The sequence below is a fragment of the Vombatus ursinus genome, unplaced genomic scaffold (genome assembly GCF_900497805.2).
Source record: "Vombatus ursinus unplaced genomic scaffold, bare-nosed wombat genome assembly UNPS02014798.1, whole genome shotgun sequence".
In the NCBI taxonomy this organism is placed as follows: domain Eukaryota; kingdom Metazoa; phylum Chordata; class Mammalia; order Diprotodontia; family Vombatidae; genus Vombatus; species Vombatus ursinus.
Window position 1 is genome coordinate 41,647,755 of NW_020954576.1, and position 21,706 is coordinate 41,669,460.

At 38.7% G+C, this 21,706-nt stretch overlaps 1 protein-coding gene across 2 annotated transcripts in view; it reads left to right on the top strand.

Moving 5' to 3' along the window:
* Positions 1–21,706, top strand: part of KCNH1 (potassium voltage-gated channel subfamily H member 1) — a 499,689-nt gene that overhangs the window by 36,742 nt on the left and 441,241 nt on the right. For both annotated transcript variants that reach the window (XM_027871485.1, XM_027871486.1), the window contains exons 4-5: positions 6,096–6,224; positions 14,913–15,031. In XM_027871485.1, coding sequence (XP_027727286.1) covers positions 6,096–6,224; positions 14,913–15,031 — 248 coding nt within the window. The remainder of the gene's footprint in view (positions 1–6,095; positions 6,225–14,912; positions 15,032–21,706) is intronic.

Genomic DNA, 21,706 nt, shown 5'->3' on the forward strand with positions numbered 1-21,706 from the left:
GGAGGAAGCTGGGTGGTAGGAAGAAACTAGTTTATAATTTAATGTCAGCTATGAATAAAGCCAGAAAATGGAGTAGTGAATTGTTACTGAACCTGCATTTTTAAAAACCATTTTTTACCTATTTGCTTTTTTTCTTGTCTAATTACATTATAATTATCTTCTCTATATTTCAACATATATGCATAGTACATATGTGTATATATACATATACATACAATCTATCTATCTAAATAAAAATATGGGACAAAAATCCATCCTTTACCTCCTAAATAAAGCCTTTACTTATTTTATTTCCCTCTTTTCCCTTCCTTCCACTTCACATGACATTTTATTATACCTCTCTAGTAAATGTATCATGTAATACTGTATATTAGAATTATCTATGTTGGTATTTGTGATGGAAGGCATGGCATAGTGGGATGAATGCTAGAGTTGGAGTCAAAGGATCCGGGCTTGAATCCCAACCACCTGTTGGGATTTAAAAATTGAAAGCATCTAAAAATGCTTGTTTATTGTTTTACCTGGAGGAACTTATTTAGTGCTCTGGACTTCAGTTTTTTCATCTCTAAAATGAAGGGTTTGGTCTCTAAAAGACCCTTTCCAGCTCTACATTTATTATCTTATCTATCAGTCAGTCAGTCAATAGGTATTCATTAAACTCCTACTATGTGGCAGGCATCGTGCTAAGTGCTGAGGTTACAAGAAAGGCAAAAAATAGTCGCTACTCTTGTGGCAATCACAATCCAGTGGAGGAGATGTCATGCAACCAACTGTGTATAAACAAGCTATGCATAGGATAAATAGGAAATAATCAACAGAAGGAAGGTGCTGGAATTAAGAGGGATTGGGAAAAGCTTCTTGTAAAAGGTGGGGTTTTATCTGTAAATTGAAGAAAGTAAGGAAAGCTGGGGGGAGAGATGAGGATGAAGAAGATCCCAGATGTGGATAACAGAGAAAATGCCCAGAGCCAAGAGATGAAGTGTCTTATGTCAGTAACAACAAGGAGGCCAGTGTCATTGGATGGATGAGTATGTGGGGGTGGGGGTAGAGGTTTAAGGTATAATAAGATTGGAAAGGTAGGAGGAGGCTGGGTTGTGAAGGGCTTTGAATGCCAAACAGAGCATTTTGTATTTGATCTTGGTGGTGATAGGAAGCCACTGGATTTTATTGAGTGGGGAGTGACGTGATCAGATCTTTGCTTTAGGAAAATCACTTTGGTGGCTAAATGGAGGATAACTAAATGAAGGGGAGGAAGACTTGTGGCAGGGGGACTAAGCAGCAAGTGATAGTAATAGTCGAGACTTGAAGAGATAAGGGCCTGCAGAAGGATGGTGGCATATCAGAGGAGAAAAGGAGGCTTATTTGAGAAATTTCACCAGAAAAACCTTACAACTACCTCTCTGAGGGTAAGGACTGTATTGACTCATTTTTTTATTTACCCTAGCTTAGCAGAGTGCTTCACATACATTAGGTACTTATTGTGTTATGAATAAATATTCTCTCCTCAATAGATAAGTGGTCAAAAGATTGGAAAAAATTTCAGAAGAAAAATTGCAAACTATAAATAGCTGAGTGGAAATATACACTCCAAATCACTAAAACCAAGAGAAATACAAATTAAAACAAAATGGGGACCTTCAATATCAGACGGGCTATAGGAAGAAAAGCACACTAATTTACTGTTGGTGGAGCCTTTCTGGATAAGTTAGGAATTATGCAAGAAAAATGTCCATCTTCTTTGACTCAACAATTCCACAACTGGATATATATGCTAAAGAAGTCAGAGATGGGCACAAAGGTCTAATACATGCCAAAATATTCATGACAGTACTACTTTTTACCTCATTCTCTTTGCCCCAGTGATTTTGGAGGTTCTCAGTGACTCCTTTGTTTATGATGTCCAGTAAGAGACAATGCTGTAAGAGAATGTCTCATTTTTTATTATTTATATTATTTATTATTATTTGTCATTGGGCACAGTGGATAGAGTGCCAGGTCTGGAGTCAGGAAGACTCATCTTCTTGAGTTCAAATCTGGCCTCAGACACTTATTAGCTATGTGACCATAGGTAAACCATTTAACCCTGTTTGCCTCAGTTTCCTCATCTGCAAAATGAGTTGGAGAAGGAAATGGAAAACCATTCCAGTATCTTTGCCAAGAAAACCCCAAATGGGATGACAAAGAGCTGGATACAACTGAAACAACTGCACAACAACAACCATTTGTAGTAGTGGGGAACTGGAAACAAAGTGGGGATGGTTTAAAAAAAACAACTTTTGTGGTATACAAATGTAATGGAATATTATTGTGCAGTAAGAAATGACAAAAGAAATTCAGAGAAACATGGTATGATTTGTTTGAACTGATACAAAGTGAAATAGGTAGAACCAAAAAAAAAAAGAAAAAAGTATTTATCAAGAACTTACTATGTGCCAAGTGTTGTGCTAAGTACATTGGATATAAATAATAAAAAGTGAGATTCTTTTACAGCATTGTCTCTTGCTAGACATCATGAACAAAAGAGATGCTGAGAACCTTCTATATTACTGAGGAAAAGAGAATGAGGGAATGTGTAGACTGATGTTTACTCAGACCTTTTTGAAGACACTCCCAGTTCTGGCTTTTCAGCCAATGAAAAAAAGCTACGTGGTTAACAATTAGAGCCAGTTATAGAATGTCTGCTTATGTTCTAAAGACTCTCCAAGGCACTTCCGTTACAGGTCCTCATGATTTTCCCAGAAGGCAGTTCCTCAGTTTCTTCACACAGAGAAAGAAATCACATCAGCCAAGGCAGCTGATGTACTCTGTGCATGTGCCAGACCCCATTACACCTTACTTGATGAACCTTCAGGGTCCAGAGATCCAAGTCTTCCTTTGCATCTGGATGTTTGTAGGTTTTTGTCTGCTGAAGCACCTACTTTATCAGTCTAGGACCCAGTCCCTTCACCACCCTGCTGTCTTTAGGTACTAAAGCACATATGGCGTACAAGATCTCTCTACTCTGTAAAACCTCCTGCGATACACAGGCACAGCGGGGTGTGTGACAAAGAGTGGAGCCACTTTTATTCTTTATATCTCCACTCCAGTTGGTTTCAGTCAGCTCTTGATGATCTCTGAATAGCTTTTTAGCATTCTAATGTTCATTTTCCTTTTGTCTTTAAGAAAGAAATTGCATCTAGGCAGGGTTCCCATTACTCAAGTGTATGGCCTCAATTTGATGTACTTTAATATTTGTTTAAATGCTAAGGCATATGGCACTGTGGTAGAAGACATAACTTTACCATTATTATCACCAGGAAGATGCCTTTATTAGGTACGTAATTGCAGGTGGCTCTTTCCAGAGCACTGTATAAAGACAGCTACTTATATCTGACCAGTACCTTATGAAAACTTTAAATCTATCAACAGGGAAATGTGACTCAGACATATATAGGCACAGCTTGGTGTACTGGACTTGGAGTAGGAGACCTGGGGCCAGTGACCACAGGCAAACCATTTAAGTTGCTTGTACCTCAGTTTCCTCATACTCAAACAGAATGAAAGCTTCTTGATGAAAGAGTGGTCTCAATACTTTTTTGGGGCCTTGTAGCCCAATGCCTTGCATCTAATAGGTGCTTAATCAATTATTATTGAATGGAATCAAATCAAATCTGTAAAATGAGGATAACGTTTGCAATACTTACTTTATGGGGTCATAGGATCATAAATTTTGAGTCTTTGAGTCAGGTCCTCTCATTTTACAGATGAACAAACTGAGTCTCAGAGAGGCTGAGTGACTTACTCACCTGCCTAGCAAGTATGCATCTTCCTGACTGCAATTCCAGTATACTCTCAACTACACCACCCTGTCTCTTCACTTTGAGGACATTGTATCAGTCTTCAAGTGATATATATATATATATATGTCAATTATTATTATGTTATTATAAAGATAGCAAGATAGAAACATCAGATACATGAGTGATGAATAAGCTATTTATATCACATGTGATATGATATGTTACAGAGATAGAGTGTTTGCTGTGACTGGGGCAAAAGTATGTGCATAATTACATCGGGGGAAAATTGTGGAAGGAATTATGTAGGGGGGAGATTTGGGAGAACAGCTGTGTGAGCTCTATACCCTATACAAACACCTGCAATAAAGACATAAGGTCTTATTTCAGCCAACAGATAATTAGTCTTGATGATAGCAATGTAAATGGAACCCTAATTCATGAAGCTGCTAATTATTCTTAGCATAATCTGTATACCATGTATGTGTCATCCTGGGGAAGGCAGCTATATTCTATTTGGGGATAAGTTTGGGTCTCTCCCCCACCTTTTCCCAGGCTCAATTTTATGCCTAATACCAGACCTGGCTGTTTTTAAAATAGATACTTAGAAAGTGTTATTGAGGCCAAGGTCACCAGTTTGATTCCCATATACTCTAGTTTTGCTCATACCACACAGCTAGTTCCAGCCAAACTTCTCACAAATGCCCACTTTGTTAAAAGGCAGATATGGGATGAGTATGCGTTAATTTACCTTATTCCTGTTACTGGGGGAAATTTTTTAAATTTTAAGGAGTTTTCCTTAAAGCAGAGGTCTTATTTACCTATGGGTCTGAATTGCCTTCCTTCTGTACTAGGGACAGCATATTTCCATTATTTCATGTTCAAGGTAGAGATAAAAAAAATTAGAACCCTTCTTTGTGCCCACTGTGAATCTGTATCTGATCATTTTTTTCCAACTTAGGAAAACATGAAACAAAATTAAGTTACAAGTACGTGAGTTCTTGTGCACTAACTTTTTGAAACTGGTGGCAGCTTTCTGGTTTTCTGAGTGGCATCTACTATGAATGGTGAATGTTAGGGAGAGTCAGAGGGCTGGTCCCCTTGTCAGGAGTCCTGCCACGATGACCAACCCACTTGGGCAAGCCCTACCACTATTCTGTACCTCAATTTTTTTCTTCAAAATGGACATCTTGATTTTGTGTACAACATATAACACAGCGTATTTAAAATGGTGAACTCATATATAATATGATAATAATTATGAGTATATAATATACTCATAATAATATGAGTAATATATCTTCTATAATAATATGAGTAATATATCATGTATAATAACATAAATGCTAAAATAATAAAACTTTCAAAATGTTTTTGAATGTTTAAAAATTGTTTTTAAAAGTAGAAACTGAACTGACTCAGGTTTTGGGACATTGATTGTTCAGGGCTTGGTTCCACTCTGAGGAGTCAGTAAAGGGAGGTTTTATTTGGGCCCTGTTTTGATTACTCATGGTAGTTGGTGCTTGAACTCTATATCTTTACCATTTAATCTCAGGAGCAAGGTAAATGGGAGTGGAAGTTTTCCAAATATATTCTTTCTGGATTCTTCCCAGGTAGTTTTATGTCTATAATCATAGGGCCCCCAAACCCTTGGAATCTTTCCTTTCTTAGAGACAATCATCATGGCTATCCTTTCCCATACCTCTTCTTACCATGTCCTAATACCTTTCTGTCTCTCTTTGTATCTCTTTTCCTCTTCTCTTCTTCCAGTCCTCTGACATGTAGGTCCTACTATGTCACTTTGTGGAGAGTGACTTACATATGTTCAGTGTATGTATCAAATTTGTGGGTTTTGAAAATATAATCTTCCTTCAGAGCCCTTAAAAGAGGAACCTGGATTGAAACTGAGGGTATGTGCTCCATTAGCCAGGGTAGACAAAGCTCCTTCTTTTCTTTGCAATTGCATCTGCTCACATGGTGGGATGGGGGAAGACTTGGGTTCTCTTGCCTCAGTTTCTCTATCTGGGATACACTGATTTGCTGCCTGTTAATCTCGGATATTATATAAGGGTGAGACCAGTTTTTCTAAAATTATTTGAACTTGCTTCAAGTAAATCCCCATCTGAGATGTTAAGATGAATATTTTAAATCTCTGAAAAAAGGCAATTAATGATGCAATTACCTAGCACCTGAAGGAACCAGATGCCTTTTTTCCCTCACAAATTAATATCTGCACCTATTCATTCCCCAAACCCTTTGCTTCCATAGAGCTTGAATGAAAATGCAAATCACTGACCACCCTTTTGATATTCTTTTCAGGGACACCTGTGTGGTTCTTTGTGAAAATTGCTCCAATTCGAAACGAACAGGATAAAGTGGTTTTATTTCTTTGCACTTTCAGTGACATAACAGCTTTCAAACAGCCAATTGAGGATGATTCATGTAAAGGTTTGTAATTCTGATTTGTACTAATACATTTTATGCTTTCTTTCTCCAGCGCGGCCCAGGCATCTATATAGAATTCAAGGTTGCCAAGGCAATCTAAGCACAAAGATTAAAAATTACACTCTAATTTATATTGGAGGAAAGTAAAATGTCACCCTGGAATAAATTGGGGTAGGAAGCAGAAGGGAAGCTTGGGGTTCTGCCTGGGAAGCATAGGGAATGAACACCAATTACCATTGGACAATTCTAGCAACATCAAAGAAGCATTCCAAATTCTCAGAAGGTAATGGTTACTTACCCAGTAATGAACAGCATTTGGTCAAACTCTTAGACACAACTGAATGAATTATACATGCTTATACACTGAGATGCATGTCAGATGTTCACAGATTTTTTTTTTAAAAGAGGCATAGCCTCTATTTTGTTCATGGAAGGCAATAGTGGAATTTCACTCATCTCCATCAAGGTGGTTGGTTTGTTTCAGTCTATGACTGGCTAGATTACTTGCTTAGAGGATAATATTAATGAAATCAAGTCATTAGATTTAATTCCTAGTTAGTCTGATTCATGACCTTAGATAGCAATTCTCTTCTGGTAACACCATAGACTGAAACCCTCACCCTAACCAGTCACCTCCTAGAGACATGCCTCAGTAACAAAAGGAACCTAACAAGAGCAAGTGGATTCCCCATCATGATCCAATCCCTATTATTGGGAAAATGGCTCAAAGCAAAAGTCCTATTGTTGGTGGGCTCATAATGATGTATCTGTGTACAAAGAACCACATCTTAGTGGTTGGTTGGGATATTGGGAGCAATGCAATGCTGGATTTCACTCTTCTCACTCAGACTGTACTAAGATCTTCCATAGATGACAGGGAATATTTCAAGTTTCAAAAATTTCTGCTTATCTGGCACTTTTTCCCCAGTGGTATCTGGGGCTTCTTCTAAGGGTCTCCTGTGTTTAGCCAAGATGAAAAAAGATACCCAAAGGAAATCATTGTGGCATAAAAATATAATAATAATAGTAATAAATTTTATTTATTTATAAAATAAATGTGATTTCATTAGTATAGGAAACTCAAGGTGGGGAAACTCTATCAGTGTAGATTATACCTTCTCTGCAACTTAAAGAGCTGTCTGGGCAAATTGAAAGGTTAAGTGACTTTAGGGAGGTGGTGTGGTTCACTGGAAAGACCAGTGGCTCTGGAGTCATAGGATATGGCTTCAAATTCTGCCTTTGATGACCACTACCTGTGTGACCTTGGACAAGTCATTTAACCTCATTGAGTCTCAGTTTCCTTATTGTAACATGAGGGGAGTAACCTAGATGGTCTTTAAAGCCCTTTAAGGCTCAAAATATAGTGATCCCATGATATAACCTTGGTCACATCCCTTGCATTCTCTAGGCCTTAGTTTCCTCACTTGGAGTAGAACTAGATGGCGTCTAAGACCTCTTACAGCTCTTTATCTATGATCCTACAATTCTCTGATATGACCTTGGACAAATCACTTCCCCCTTCTAGGCCTCAATTTCCTTACTTATAAAATGAGGGGGTGAACAGGATAGTCTTTAAGGGCTTTTCTAGCCCTAAATCTATGAACCCATTATCTTCTGATGTGCCTTGAGCAAGTTCTTTCTATTCTCCTTATTTGTTGGCAAGGAAAGAGTTAAACTTGCTGTTATCTGTTTTCTTCCAGATCTAAAATTCTGTAAATCTCTGATTCTAAACATGCACATCACATTTTAAAACTAACCAAATTTAGTAACATCTTTCCATATTTCTCCCTTCAAATATGATTATGTCATGTAACCAATTTTGCCAGTACGTGAATATCTAATTTTCCCTGACAATAAGACAGTTTAGATGTCCTGATGAGACAACAACAACAGCATGGATTTCCTTGTCATAAAGAAATGTGAAGAAAAAGCTGACTTTACCTGGCATCTAACAATCTTTATTTGATTCTGATGTACCTGAATGAATAGATAAATCAGGATTATATAATAAGACTCACTCAGGTCAGTGCTTCAGGAATCAAATGCATCACTTCCTTTTAATGAGTTTTGGTGGTGAGTTCCCTTGCAGTAGGGACCATGAATAAATCAGAAGGGTTCTGGTGAGGATTGATTAAAGAGAGTTAATTGTATATTTGTATGCAAGCATTTACCCCATTCCTTTTTCTTTCTAAAACTAGGCTCTATTTTATCTCTTTGTTAGAGAAAGAAATAAGAAAACTCTAATCCTTGATCTGTTTAAATTCAGAAAATTACAATCTGTAATAGAAGGAACAGGATTAGTATATCCCACTAAATGTCCCATCAGAAGCTGTCCATTATATCCATTATAGGTGATATGGCAGCCTACCAGATTTATTTTATCTGGCAAATTTGTTGTTGTTTTGAGCCTGGGTCTCCTTTGTCTCACCCAGGCTGGACGTGCAGCTGTCATTTGCCAGCCTAATCCCACTGCTGACTGGCACAGAAGCTTTGACCTAATCCACTTCCCACCTGGGCTGGGCAACCTTCAAGGGGTGTACCAAATTGGTGCTAGACTTAATATGAACATCACTAAAAACTTAGAATTCTGAAGCTTATCTGATGCACTAGCCTTTCTGATAGCAGGATTTACATGTGTGCACCACTCTGACTGGTGGGAGCTTGGTTTGACTCTGCTATGTGTATGGTCCTCTGCTTAGACGTGTTCACATGTGATAAGATCCTATTTATGATAGAACAACATAGATCATCTCAACTCCATAGTGTGATTACTATTATATGAATTGCAGTTTTTATTAACAACCCAAAGAACTAAATAGGCCAGTGAGAAAAAGTAACCCTTATTGCCATGTGCCTTGACTGTGCTCCTGAAAGGCACTAGTATATAGTGGAAAGGGCATTGAACCTGGAGAGAGAAGATACGACTTCGAGTTGTGACTTCACTGCTCACTCTGTGTGATCTTGGGCAAGTCACTTAGCATTTCTGAGTTTCAGTTTCCTCATCTATAAAATGGGAGGATTGGACCAGATGCTCTCTAAGGTCCTTTCCACCTCCAACTTTTTACAATGCTTTTTTTCTTTTTTTCCTTGTCTATACATGTCTGTTTCTTCTAGAAGACAGAGCCCAGCACTCATTTCAGCACCGTGGTCAGCATTAATAGCCACTCTGATCTAGGATTTACAATCCACTATTATTTGTAGCAAAGAAAGACTTGTAGGCATAGATAATCCAAACCATAGATGTTCCTCAAATAAGTAGATTTGGTTCAACTATACATGTCTCTCCTTCCTCTCTCTGCAACTAGATTTGCCTAAGGTTTTCCTAGGTCTGATTTATGCAATCTGATATTAAAATTTAGTTTATATTCCCTGAGTATATGTCTTGACAGTAGTGGGGGGTGACCTAGGAATGTATTTTTTTGCCACAGACAAAATCCTGTTATTTAATAAATCACAATATTGGAAAATGGATAATCTATCCAGGGATGATTGAGAACTTAACTCTAGTTAGATCTTGAGCAAGTAGTGTGCCTTTGAGAGGGTCTTTTAAAGGCTCTAGGTGCCTTTTCTTTAAAACAGGAGTAATACTATTTGTACTACTTAAATCACAAGGTTAGTGTGAGAAAAGTGCTTTGTAAATAATAAAACATTATAGATTTATTTTTCTGGAGTCTGTTCACTTTTTTTTAACAGCCTCTCTATTGCTTCTTTTTCTCCTTTATGATATGCAGTATAATCTCTTTTTGCTTATGAAGCCCAGTTGACAGAGTTTGACATTAGGGACCTTATTACGTGTTATGTGAGGATCCACCTGTTTTCCATTATTTAGTGCTCCATGATTCCATACATAAACCTTGACTTCTCTTTCTCCTCTTCCTCATCTCTTTGCTAGCCATCTTTTAGGACATTTCATTGCTTATCAGCATCTCTGACAGAGATTATGAGCAGCCAGGGAGAGAAGGTAAAACTTGAGTCAGTTTTGCTACTTCCAAATAGCTCTTTTCTTTCTTCTTTTTTAAATGGTTGGGCAAGAGAGTAGGTTGAAACAACTAAAATGAGAAACTGCATTTCTTTGTGGATTTCAATTGTCCCTACTCTCTTCATTCCCTATTATTATGGATAATTGAGAGCAGGCTGCTGGAATTTTCTTTCTGTCCTCATTCCTTCTTCTGAGTCAGTTGTACTAGGGAGTCCTGTAGCTGTGAGTGCAGGAGAATAGACTGCTAGGCTTGGAACCTTCTTTGCAAATTGCTCACCGTGGAATGAGTCATCATCCTCTTGTTTTCTACCTCACCCCACTGAATAACCTTATTTTAGAGGAGCAAATTCACTTTCAAAGACCTACCTCTTGTATTCAACTTCTGAGCCAGACTTTAGCTAAGTGCAGAAGACCATGGCAATGTGAAATTCCAGCCAAGATTTTGAAGGACAAAGGGTTAGGAAAGAAAGGCAGGGGAAAGGATCTCAAAGACCTTTTCAGGCTTAGTCCTCTTATTCTTATGTTTTCATGTGGGACTTTTCATGAAGCACTCTTGGGGAAGAGACAGAGTCTTTAAAATTATTCTGTTTTTTTCTCCTGCTTTGTCTTGAAAATATGAATAGTATTTCCCCAAAAGGAATCCGTAGAATTATCTGCTTGCATGGAGGGTGATGCTGGAGAGAAGATTCAAAGATTTATCAATCCCCAAAACACTGTTACTGTAGGAGCATTCCTAATTTTGTTACGTGTAGATAATTTGCATTTTAGTAGTTAAAAGCAGAGGGCTTAAGGGAGAGGAATAAACACCTAGATAGTGCCCACTACTAACTGCAGCTTCCATTTCTAAGTCCATATTTTCTATACCAAAGTGTCTTGTTATATATTCTAAGGAAAGCTAAGTTTCCCGTGGGCCCTAGGATCTGATTTTCTAAATGGACCTATGGGAAGCAGATCCTTTGAGCTCAGAACAAGGTTTCTCTTTACTTTGTTGGCTCCTAAGTAGGATAAATGTTTGCAAGGAGTCTCACATTTCCACAAGTTCACATTATCTATTATGTCCATGATGGGAGTAGCTTAGTTTGACCTCAGAAGGATTTGATTTCCCATTTCTCTCAGAACCACTTCAGTGTCCCCAGGGTCCTACGAAGCAGAGATGGCACAAAGCTGCATTGGCTAGAGCAAAGCCTTGTCAGGCTTACCCAAGTTCAGACCCTCATACTATATGAGGCTCCATATCAGAAGGAGAGAGTGAGAGACAGCTACTGATTATTAATCTGGATCAAGCAGCTGATAACTATGGCATTGGTCAAGTCATTGAAGTGCATTAACCAATCAATTAACAAGCATTTATCAAGTGCCTACCATGTTCTTGGAATTGTGTTAGGTACTGAATATACAAATACAAAGAATGAAACAATCCTACTCTCAAGAACCTTACATTTCATCTGAGGAAGCAACAAGTATAACTCTAAGTTGGAGGAAATTAATTCAAAGAGAATATATATTGAAGCACAATGTTGACCATGTAATAGGTTTAACTAAGAAGAATTGGGACATGCTTGGTACTTGGCATGGTGATCAGAAGATGTTTATTGGTTAACATGATATAGTGGAAAGAGCACTGGATTTAGAGTAATACATCTAAAGCAGAGATAAACTTCAGTAGTTTTATTTTTCAATGGTCAATCATTAACTATTTTTATATACGTTTTAAGTACTGTAAAGAGACACTTATTTTTTCATGTTTCATTCTGGGTGTCTTTTTCTTCAGAATCTCTGCCTACTTCTTCCACTCTGGAGTCAGAATCCTCAAAGGCTAGCCTGTTCAGTGTTTCAGTCAGGTCTTTAAGACATTGCTCAATTAGTTTTCTATTGTATCTGTCATGTACTGCACATATTCTGATATTTCTGCCAGCTCCTATATTTTTTTCTTTTAGGTTAGCAATTTCTTTATCCTTTTGTACAACTTCAAAAATTGTAGTTTTTTGTTTTCTTGAAGTACTTCACAAAGAAACTTCCTTCATTTTTCTGATACTATTCTCCAATACTGAGGAGGGTTACTACCTGTATGGTGTTATTTATTATTTAACTTCTCTTGGCCTCAATTTTCTTATCTATAAAATGAGATGGCTTAGGTTAGATGACTTCATAGGTTCTATTTATTTCTATATTTATGTCCAATGACTTCATATTTTCATGTGCTCTACCCTCCCTTCCTTTTTGTTTTTGCCTTATTCAACACTCATAGGACAGAGTTGGATTCTGGGAGAGCTGACGCTTTGAGATGGTGAGCATATTCATCACAGGATTGTAGATTTCAGACAAGAATGGACCTTAATCAATCAGTAAATAAACATTTATTGAATACCTACTATATGCCAGGCAGTATGTATACAAGATAAATACAAGAAAAATTGGTGCTAATTAGCTGAAGGAAAACACTAGTATTAAGGGTCCAGAGAGGCCAGAGAGTAGAATTTTCCATTTTTAAAAGGTACATCAATAAAAGGGCTATCCCCTGTTATGCCCTAGGCAATTACTCACTTTGACTATAAGTATTTCTGGTTTTGATATAAATGGGAACATGTGTGATCCCGCTTGTGTTCACATACACACACAGATTTATTTTCACATCCCTTAGGATATATTTTTTTAAAGACCAATTTCAGCTTTATCTTCTAGAACTGAAAAGCAGCATGGCTGAAGGCCAGGAGGAGCCTAAAAATCAACTTCCTTTAATAGATTCTGTTCCACCCCTGAAGACAAATTGCATCAAGCACTTCCACAAATGGACCATGGGTTCATTCAAGAGGAGACCTGGAGAGCCTCATATAGGGACTTTCCTGCTTCTCTCCCATAGACTTTAATAGTCATCTCATAGCTGGAACTTCATGTGGTTCTTTTCAAGCAGACCCTAAGCAGTATCATTCCTCTGCTTAATGGAGTCAGGAAGCTCAGAGAGCTCCTCTAACCTTTTCATTAAAACATATAAAGATTGGAATAAAAAGACCCCCAAAGAGCTGATTTTCTCTTCTTGCTGTGTTTACAAAAAATCAAGACACAAAACACCCCCAAACCCCAAACACCTGAGATCACAATACTGAAGGTCACTCTTCTGCTTGATTCCAATATCAACCATTGGGTGAGTCCTTATTAGGAGTTGAGGATTGGCCTGAGTGATCTCTCAGGAACCCAGGCTTTTAGGATTATGTAAATCTATTATAATTTGTGGGCCATTTGGGGAATTTGTATTATGTAATACCTGCCTCCTTCCACCATACTCATAGAATCTCATACTCATAAATAAATGAATACTCATAAACACTTATTGTGTACCCATTGTATTTTCAGCCTCTTTGGAGGGAAGAAATGATCTCAGATAGAGCTGAGAATCAAGAGGTCTGCTTTCTGGTCCTAGCTCTGGCACTTACTGAATCATAGGCTCTCAGAGTTGGGAGAGACCTGAGAGGTCATTTAGTCCAACTTGTAACTGAGCAGAAACCATTTCGGTATCATCCCTAGTGTGTGGTCATCCTACTTCTGCTCAGAGACCTCCAGTGATGGTGAAAATTCTACTTCCTAAGGCAGCCCTATTTCTATTTTCAGACAACTCTAATTGTTAATTGCCTCTCTGTAACTTCTACCACTGTTTCTAGTTCTGCCTTTTGGGGCCAAGCAAAATAGCCCCTCCATGAGATATTGGTCAGGTCATTTAAATTCCGATTCTCAGTTTTTCCAGAGAGATTCCAGAGGCAGGTGGACCAATATTTCTTGCTTTCTCAGGAAACTGGTGGTAATCAACAGAGTAGAGCAGAGTAAGTAGTATAGCCATTTGATGGCTCCATTTCCATTGGGTCTAGTTCAAACTGTGGAACCATCTTTGTCACCCCAAGAGCCTCAGGACCAGGAGGTTAAGGGATCAATATTTTCTCTCCAGAACTACTGCCAACTACAAAGAACACCTGGGGGAACCTTATCAGACAGTCTAGGCTTGGACCAGCCTGAGACATATAATGAGTCAACTATCCTGCTGGACTCAGCATTGGGAGGAAATTCTTCTCTGAGAGTCAATTTAGTATTGCCTCTGACTCTGTTACTTGTTCTGTGTCCTTAGTGAAAATCTCTTACATGCTATCAGCTGTGTGTGTTTCAGTTTCCCCATCTGTGAAATGGAAATATCTAACCTAATAATGGAATAATGATATGGTAGGTATGAAGGTGTCCCCTAAAGCATGTACTTTAAGGTTTGTAAAGTGCTTTACATGTTATGTCACATGAGCCTTACAACCACCCTGGGAGGCAGGTGCTATCATTATTCCCATTTTATAGATGAGGAAATTGAGGCCAAGAGAGATTAAGGGACTTGCCCAGGGTCAGCTAGTACATGTCTGTGGCAAGATTTGAACTCAGTTCTTCCTGAGTCCAAGTCCACCACTCTAACCATTGTACCACTTACAGAAAATGAAGCATCGTATCTAATTAAGTATGATGCAGCAAAAAATAGTGATGTTTCTTAAGTCTTTCTGAACTGTGAGTGTAAATTATGGGAAATGCTATGCAAATGATGGGAACTTAATACATGAGCAAGTAGGAAATTAATAGATGAGGATGGAAGAAGGGCATTCATTTCTAGAAATAGCCATGATAAGGCTGGTTATCTGTATTTTTACTGCATGTAACAAAACGTATCTCTCTTCTCTTGTTTCCTTTAGGTTGGGGGAAATTTGCCCGGCTAACTAGAGCGCTGACAAGCAGCAGGGGGGTCCTGCAGCAGTTGGCGCCCAGCGTGCAGAAGGGTGAAAATGTCCACAAGCATTCCCGCCTGGCTGAGGTAAGGGGAAAGGGGGTAGCCCTGGTTCCTGGAGCACAGGGCAGTGCAAGTTTTGGCTGTATCCCTCTGGCATGCATGGTTGTTCTGTTTAGCAGACAGTATATAAGCAGAAAAAACTGTCAGAGACAATGTGGTCTGGTAGAAGTCTGAATACCTGGGTTCTAGGCATTGTGGTCACTGATTAAGGGTTGTGATTGACTAACTGTTTTGGACCCTCATCCCTGGGTCTCAGTTTCCTTGTCTGTAAAGTGAGGGTGTCAGACCTTATGTACTTCTTAGGAGAGTATAGTTATCAAAACTTTGTTTTTGTTTTGTAACAAAAAAAAGAGGAAACATAAAAAAGGCACTATACAAATGCAAGATATTTTATTATTATTGATATTTAATTGCTTCAAGAAACTGCAATTTCATTGGCCCTGGTCATACCCCAAGACTCCCTCCTACGCCTGCATGCTTATTTCATGATCTATGAGTTGCTGTGGCTGTAAGTGTTTATCTTTCTGTGGCCTTCTTGCTATGAGCTTCTCTGAACTGAGTTTTATGCTGGGCCTAAAGCCATAGATAGCCGGTTCAGCCCCAGACCTATACTAGAATATTTTCCAGTTTGGTTGGACTTGCCAATATGTGTGCTACCTGGCATAGTCTTGAGAGCCCAGCCTCACCTCCATGCCAGGAGCAGATACCAAAGAAGGCCTTCAGTGGAGAATTTTTATTGGCTAGGCAGTTAGTGAGTCAGCCTCTGAGAAAGGAAAGCCTGGGTCCAAGTCATGCATCATTTACATACTGTGTTATCCTAGGCAAATCGCTTAATCTCTCAGTGCCCTAGGCAACTTTATAAGACTGTAAGTTGTGGAGTGGGTGCAGATTTGCATTGGTGGAGGGTTTCCTATACCAGTGAAATCTAATATCCATGGAGTAGTCTATGATGTATCAATAGTAAAATGTAGTAGTGTCTTTGTCTTCCTTCCTTCCTTCCTTCCTTCCTTCTTTCCTTCCTCTCTCCAAATCTGTCTCTCTCTGTTTCCCTCCCTCCCTCGCCTAATGCTCTCCATGTTTAATGGACAGTCTTATGAAAATATTTCTAAATATTCCCAAAACAGCCCATGTGGACATAGTTCTCCTTTATGTTAAGGTCTAATCGTCAAATTTGCAATTAGAATTTAATTGGGGTAAAACTATACATCGTGTTCTAGGGAAAGTAAGTATATGCTTATTGAATTGATTTGGAATTAACCCTCAGATTACTCTGGTATGGAAGTAGAAAAGTCTCCCTTCCACTATCTCCCTGTGGGAGTAAAGGAGGATCTCAGGCTGGTCTTTATAACTAGATTCTGGGAGGAAGCTGTGAAGGGGGCAGCTGAATTCAGTGGCAGAGTCCTACGTCGTTTCTCCCTCTCAAACGTTCCATTTGGCCAGTCCTCATTCTGTGAGTTTCTCAACTCCTGAGTAGCCAACAGGAAAGCAGGAGGACTGTTAGCAGCTTGCTAATTCTCCTGGGTTGTGGATGCTCTGGTTTGGAGGAATTGGGGAAATTCAAATGCATGGTTAGCAGATGAGAAGCCACTGGATGACAGCAACATTATTTCGTGTCACAGTGAAAATGGCATTTAAATCTGCCTTTTAGATACAAGTCCCCAAAATATATCATCCCGTTCCAAATGTTTTACTGGCCTCCTACAGGTAAGAAAATGAAAAACATCAGCAATTTCTTTCCCTCCTCCTTACTTTGTCTGGAATAAGTCATTACCGTTCCTCTGTTGACAGAGTTTATTAGAGACTTGTATAAATGAGGGCGTCATCAGGGGTTTGATCCTTGGGAGTCTATTCATTTCAAAGAGAAAATCAGTTCCCTGACCATAGATTCCATCTGGAACCTTGGTAACCCATCTCACAGGTTTGTAGTTGCATGCACAGCAAGGATTAGAGGTTAAGTGTGGATAGTTCATTGAAAGTCTGTCTCCTCTACTAGAATAAATTACTCAAAGTACTTGTGACCAAGGCTGCTTGATCTTGGATGGTTAAGGGTCTTTTTACTTCTGACATGCCTGAGGAAATAGGGAAAAGCTCAGAAGGTGTTATCAAGAAGGAGGCCATTGTTGACCTCATAACACACCGCCAAACCTTCTACATGGTCGTCTCTGTGCCCAAGACCTCAAGTAGTGCTCAGCCCACCTTGGTATACAAGAGATCCCCAGGGACACACATCAACTTGTGGAACACAGACACTCACAGGCAGAGTCACCCAGGAGCAGTGTTTCCTTTTGCTGTTCAGTTCTGCCTTTGGCCAACCACTTCTTTCTCTTTCCAAAAGGATCGGCTTTACAGCAGCAGCAGTAGAATGGGCCAGCTCTATGAAAATGAGCCTAAAAGTTATGCTTCTCTGTTTTTATCTAATGGCTGCAGTCTGCCTGGGAGTAGGAGAGAAGCTGCTGATTCTTGGGTTATTGCCTGAAACTTCTGTTTATTATTCTCACAGCTCAGCTATCCTGGCTTCCTTATTGTAGCAAAACATATCATACTGATGGTGGATCAGGAGTAACACTTTTATAGACAAAAGGACAAGCATATGTGTTTATTTCCAAGGCTAATTTGTGTCTCATCTCTAAGGCAGCTCTTTTATCTCCTAAGGAAGGATGAAGAAGCCCCGGGATGAATTCCTTTTAGATTATGAACTCCATGAAGGCAGGAGCAACATCTTATTTAGTTTTGCATTTCTACCAGAACTTAGCACAGTACTTTTCACTGTGTTGTTTAATAAATGATTGGCAAATGAATGAAACCTACCATTCCATCCTTATTCTTTCAGTAACCCTTGTTTCTCTTTTACAGTGTTATTCACTGGGAAGTCAGCATTCCCTTTACCTAGCTTTTTCTTGCTCCTATCAAGGTCACCAACAGTGGGAAAAAGTAATGGGGAAGTGTAGCCCCCTTCATTGTTAAGAAAAAGGATCACGTCCTATATCTTCTTTCTGTCTTATAGTTTCTCCTCTCTCAGCCCCATTACCCCAGCAGAAGAAGACCCTCTGCATTTCTTTCATTTCAGAGATAGAAGGTTTGTTTTCAGAGGCTAAAAAAATAATCAGCAACAAGCTATTCATTAAGTTGGAAGACCTTGAAAATGGTTTTTCTGAGTTTTTTTGCAGGTACTTGTCACTCCTATTTTCCTCATCTCCCTTGGGGAGTAGTAGGTAAACAAGCAGGAGGGAATTTCTCATCCTGATGGGCAGTATTTTTGTGCATCTTTTAGCTCTGCTTATCTCTTCCTTTACTGCTGATGAAGATGTTGGAATTATTTAGTTTTGTCCTAGGCCTATAAAGTTTAAGAGGAAAAGAAGTCATATTTTCTTCAGTATTTTCTGTCTTTCAGGTGGTCTCCCTATGAGGAACCTGGGTCATAAGCAAGGCTTGAAATGAGAGAAGAAAGGAAGGTGGATGGATTATTTGTCTAAAAAGCATGTTAGAGGGGTTACCCTTCTGAGAAGAAATGGGATATTATTCAGGCTTACTGTCCAATCCCATGTTTCCTACTCCAGTTTAAGGACTAGTTATAGGGAATGTGCCCTTTATGCATATGAAATTGAGTAAGATTGAAGGGATTGGCTTTTGGTCCTTTAAGTCTATTGTAATATGAAACTCTTTAAAGCACCAGTTTATGGTATCAAATTACATATAGAATAAGTCAGGTAATGCTTTTCTGTCCTGGGGTTTATAGTTTTATATTCCATATATATGGCATGTTCTAAGACTTGCCATAACCAAGTGTGGAGGTATATATAAGATGGACAGATGATAAAATTAAAATGTTCAATAAATTTGCATTCTGTAGATGATAGGATGCTATGTATTACAATGACCAAGTGGGCTTCAGTCTGAGTCTGAGTCATTGGGGTTAGTATTCAATACTCTTTCTTACCAGCCTCCCCAATTAGATTATTAACTCCTTGAAAACAGGAGCTGTGTCCTATCTATCTTTATATCCCCAGGATTTAGCATAATGACTTGTTCCTAAGAAGTGCTTAACTAGTCAAGGCAGGGTTGGTATAGGAGAAAGAAAATTGAATTTGGAGTGGAAAGATCTGGGTTCACATATTGACTATGCCACAAAACAGATGTATAACCTTAATCAAGACCTTTAGTTTCTCTGCCTCAGTTTCCTCATCTCGTAAATGGGGAATACAATATCTGCATAACCTACCTCATAGAATTGTTGTAAGGATTAATCAGCTAATGTATGTTAAGCACTTTGTATATTGTAAAACATTATAGAAATGCCAAGCCTCAGTGTTTCCAAAACTGAATTTCATTATCTAAGTTCCAAAAGAGACTGCAAGCTGGCTTGACCCATTGCTTTGAAAGAGAGAGTTATTTTGGTCTTTGTCATTTCTGTTATTAATACCTGAATTATGAATTCTCTGTTTAGGTGGCAGATTCCTTGGGACAAATCTACATCTTCTGTCTCAGCAGCAGGTAGCAGTTAAAATGTGTTAATTCTATTTTCCTTATATTACAATAGTTAGCACCTATCGTATCTTGTTCACAGCATGTGATACCTTCACCAAATAAACCTGTTGTGAGTATAATCAACCCTTGATTTCCTTTCCATTCTCCTAGGGAGGTGTTCTATTAGCTTTCAAAGAAGTTAAGTTTCTAAGAAACCTATTCCTAGATAAATGAGCTGAATCACAGAGCTTTGGCATCATTACCAAGTCATTTCTAAATAATTGATAATTTCTTATGATCTTGACGGATCTGTTGATCTTGGGTCATAGCGAAGCCTGCAGATTATCCTCTAATTCTTATCTTAACTGATGATTTTTGTTTCATTTCTCATTCAACCTTTCAGTAGAACAAGGAATGCATCACAGTGGGGGGAAGCCACCTTAAAAATAGGGGCTATTTAGTGTACCTGGAAATAAACAATAGCTTATCACAAGAGTACAGTGTTTTGTTTTATAGAGGAAGACTGCAGTTCCCAAACTACATTTTATGTATTTCTCACAACTTTCCTCACAGACTTGTGTTAACATCTAGCTCTATTGTATACTCCATCCTTGAGCTTAGATGAATGGTACTCCTACCAGGGGGTTAAGTCTTCCCAAGCACTTGTTCCAGTCAGACAACTTGGATTTTCATTCAGTCAAAGTGCAAAGTTTAGAAACACAAAGACCTTCAGAGCTACACTTGAGAAAGGGGAGAAAAATGCAAATATTAGTTGCCAACGGGACATGCCCAAAATGGACATGGACCTGGAGAATCAGGCTTTCCTGAGGTCCACAGGTAGCTAGAGAGAGCAAATGGGGTGACAGACAAGCTCTGAATAAAGAGGAAAATTTAGGGATGTTATCTGTTTGTGTGCTTATATGAAGAATATCAGCCTGGAGCTCCCAGGATGACGAAAACGCCAGGGACGTTCTCAAACAGAAATGCCTTTCTCAGCTTGTTACTTGTTGCTTCTACTGCCAGCACCCAAAGGAAGAGAGGAGGTTCCTCTTGGGATGACATATTCCCCTGACCCTTATTCTACTCTTCTAATAGTGGGCCCTCGATCTCAGACAGCCATTTGGGTTTCATGAGCTGCTTTTGGTATAGCATAAGGCAGAGGTGTCAGATTCCTGGCCCAAACTCCTGAGTGTGCCCCAAACAAGATTAAAATGTAATTGGGAAATATTTAACAAAATAATTAAAGATGCAATAAAATTTAGATAACTACATTTTAAAACTAAGGCATTTTTACATATGTAAAAGTCACTCTTGTTTCCATTTAAATTCAACATTACTGCTGGTAGGGATCTCAGAGATGCCAACTATACATGATCCCCAAATTTCACTTCCACAAGGGGATTCTAGAGTTCATCTTCAAGTAGTTTAGTTCATGTTTTGAGGTTGGGTTCTCACCTCTCCAACTTTCTCCTTAAGGCCAACTAAACACTATCAGCTTGCTTGCAGTTCTTGAAGAAAGCAAGGCCCTTTCTGACAATAGGTTTATCTGGTGAAGGCCCCACATGCTGTGAATAAGATACCTTGGGTGCTAACTGCTGCAATATAAAGAGATTGGATTTGCATGTTTTAACTGCACCCCACTGCTAAGGGAGAAGCAATGATTTCCTCCTTAAAGAATCTACAACCTAAATAAATACCTATAATCTTAGTATTTGTAACAATAACAATCATGGTCAACACAAGTCTTCTTTTTTAAACCATATATCAATCCATTTCATAGTTTCTATTGAATTATAAACAATTCAGTTGGGATGAAATGATTACATGGTAACATTTTCTTCCCACCCTTTTTCTGGAAGATTCAAGCAGTTAAAACACACCGTCTGACTTCTGATTTTTACTCCAAACCACATTTGAACTGAACAGTTGGCAGGTCCCCTTCCTTTCTGACATCAGGAAAAGTCAGAGGAAGAGATTGTAGACAATTCAATTCAATTAAAAAAGCAACATCTTCATATGATCTCCACGTTTAGATTAAAACTGTTCTCCCTGATACCCACTTCCCATAACTCAAGTTTATTACTTGACTTACATTGGTTGCCGTACTCAGAATTTAAACTAATCTTCCTCCGAAGGCCATCTCTTATGATATCACTTCATATTTGTGTGGGGCTTTACCATTTTCAAAGCATTTTTACCCATATGATCTTATTTTGCCCCACAACTTTAAAAACT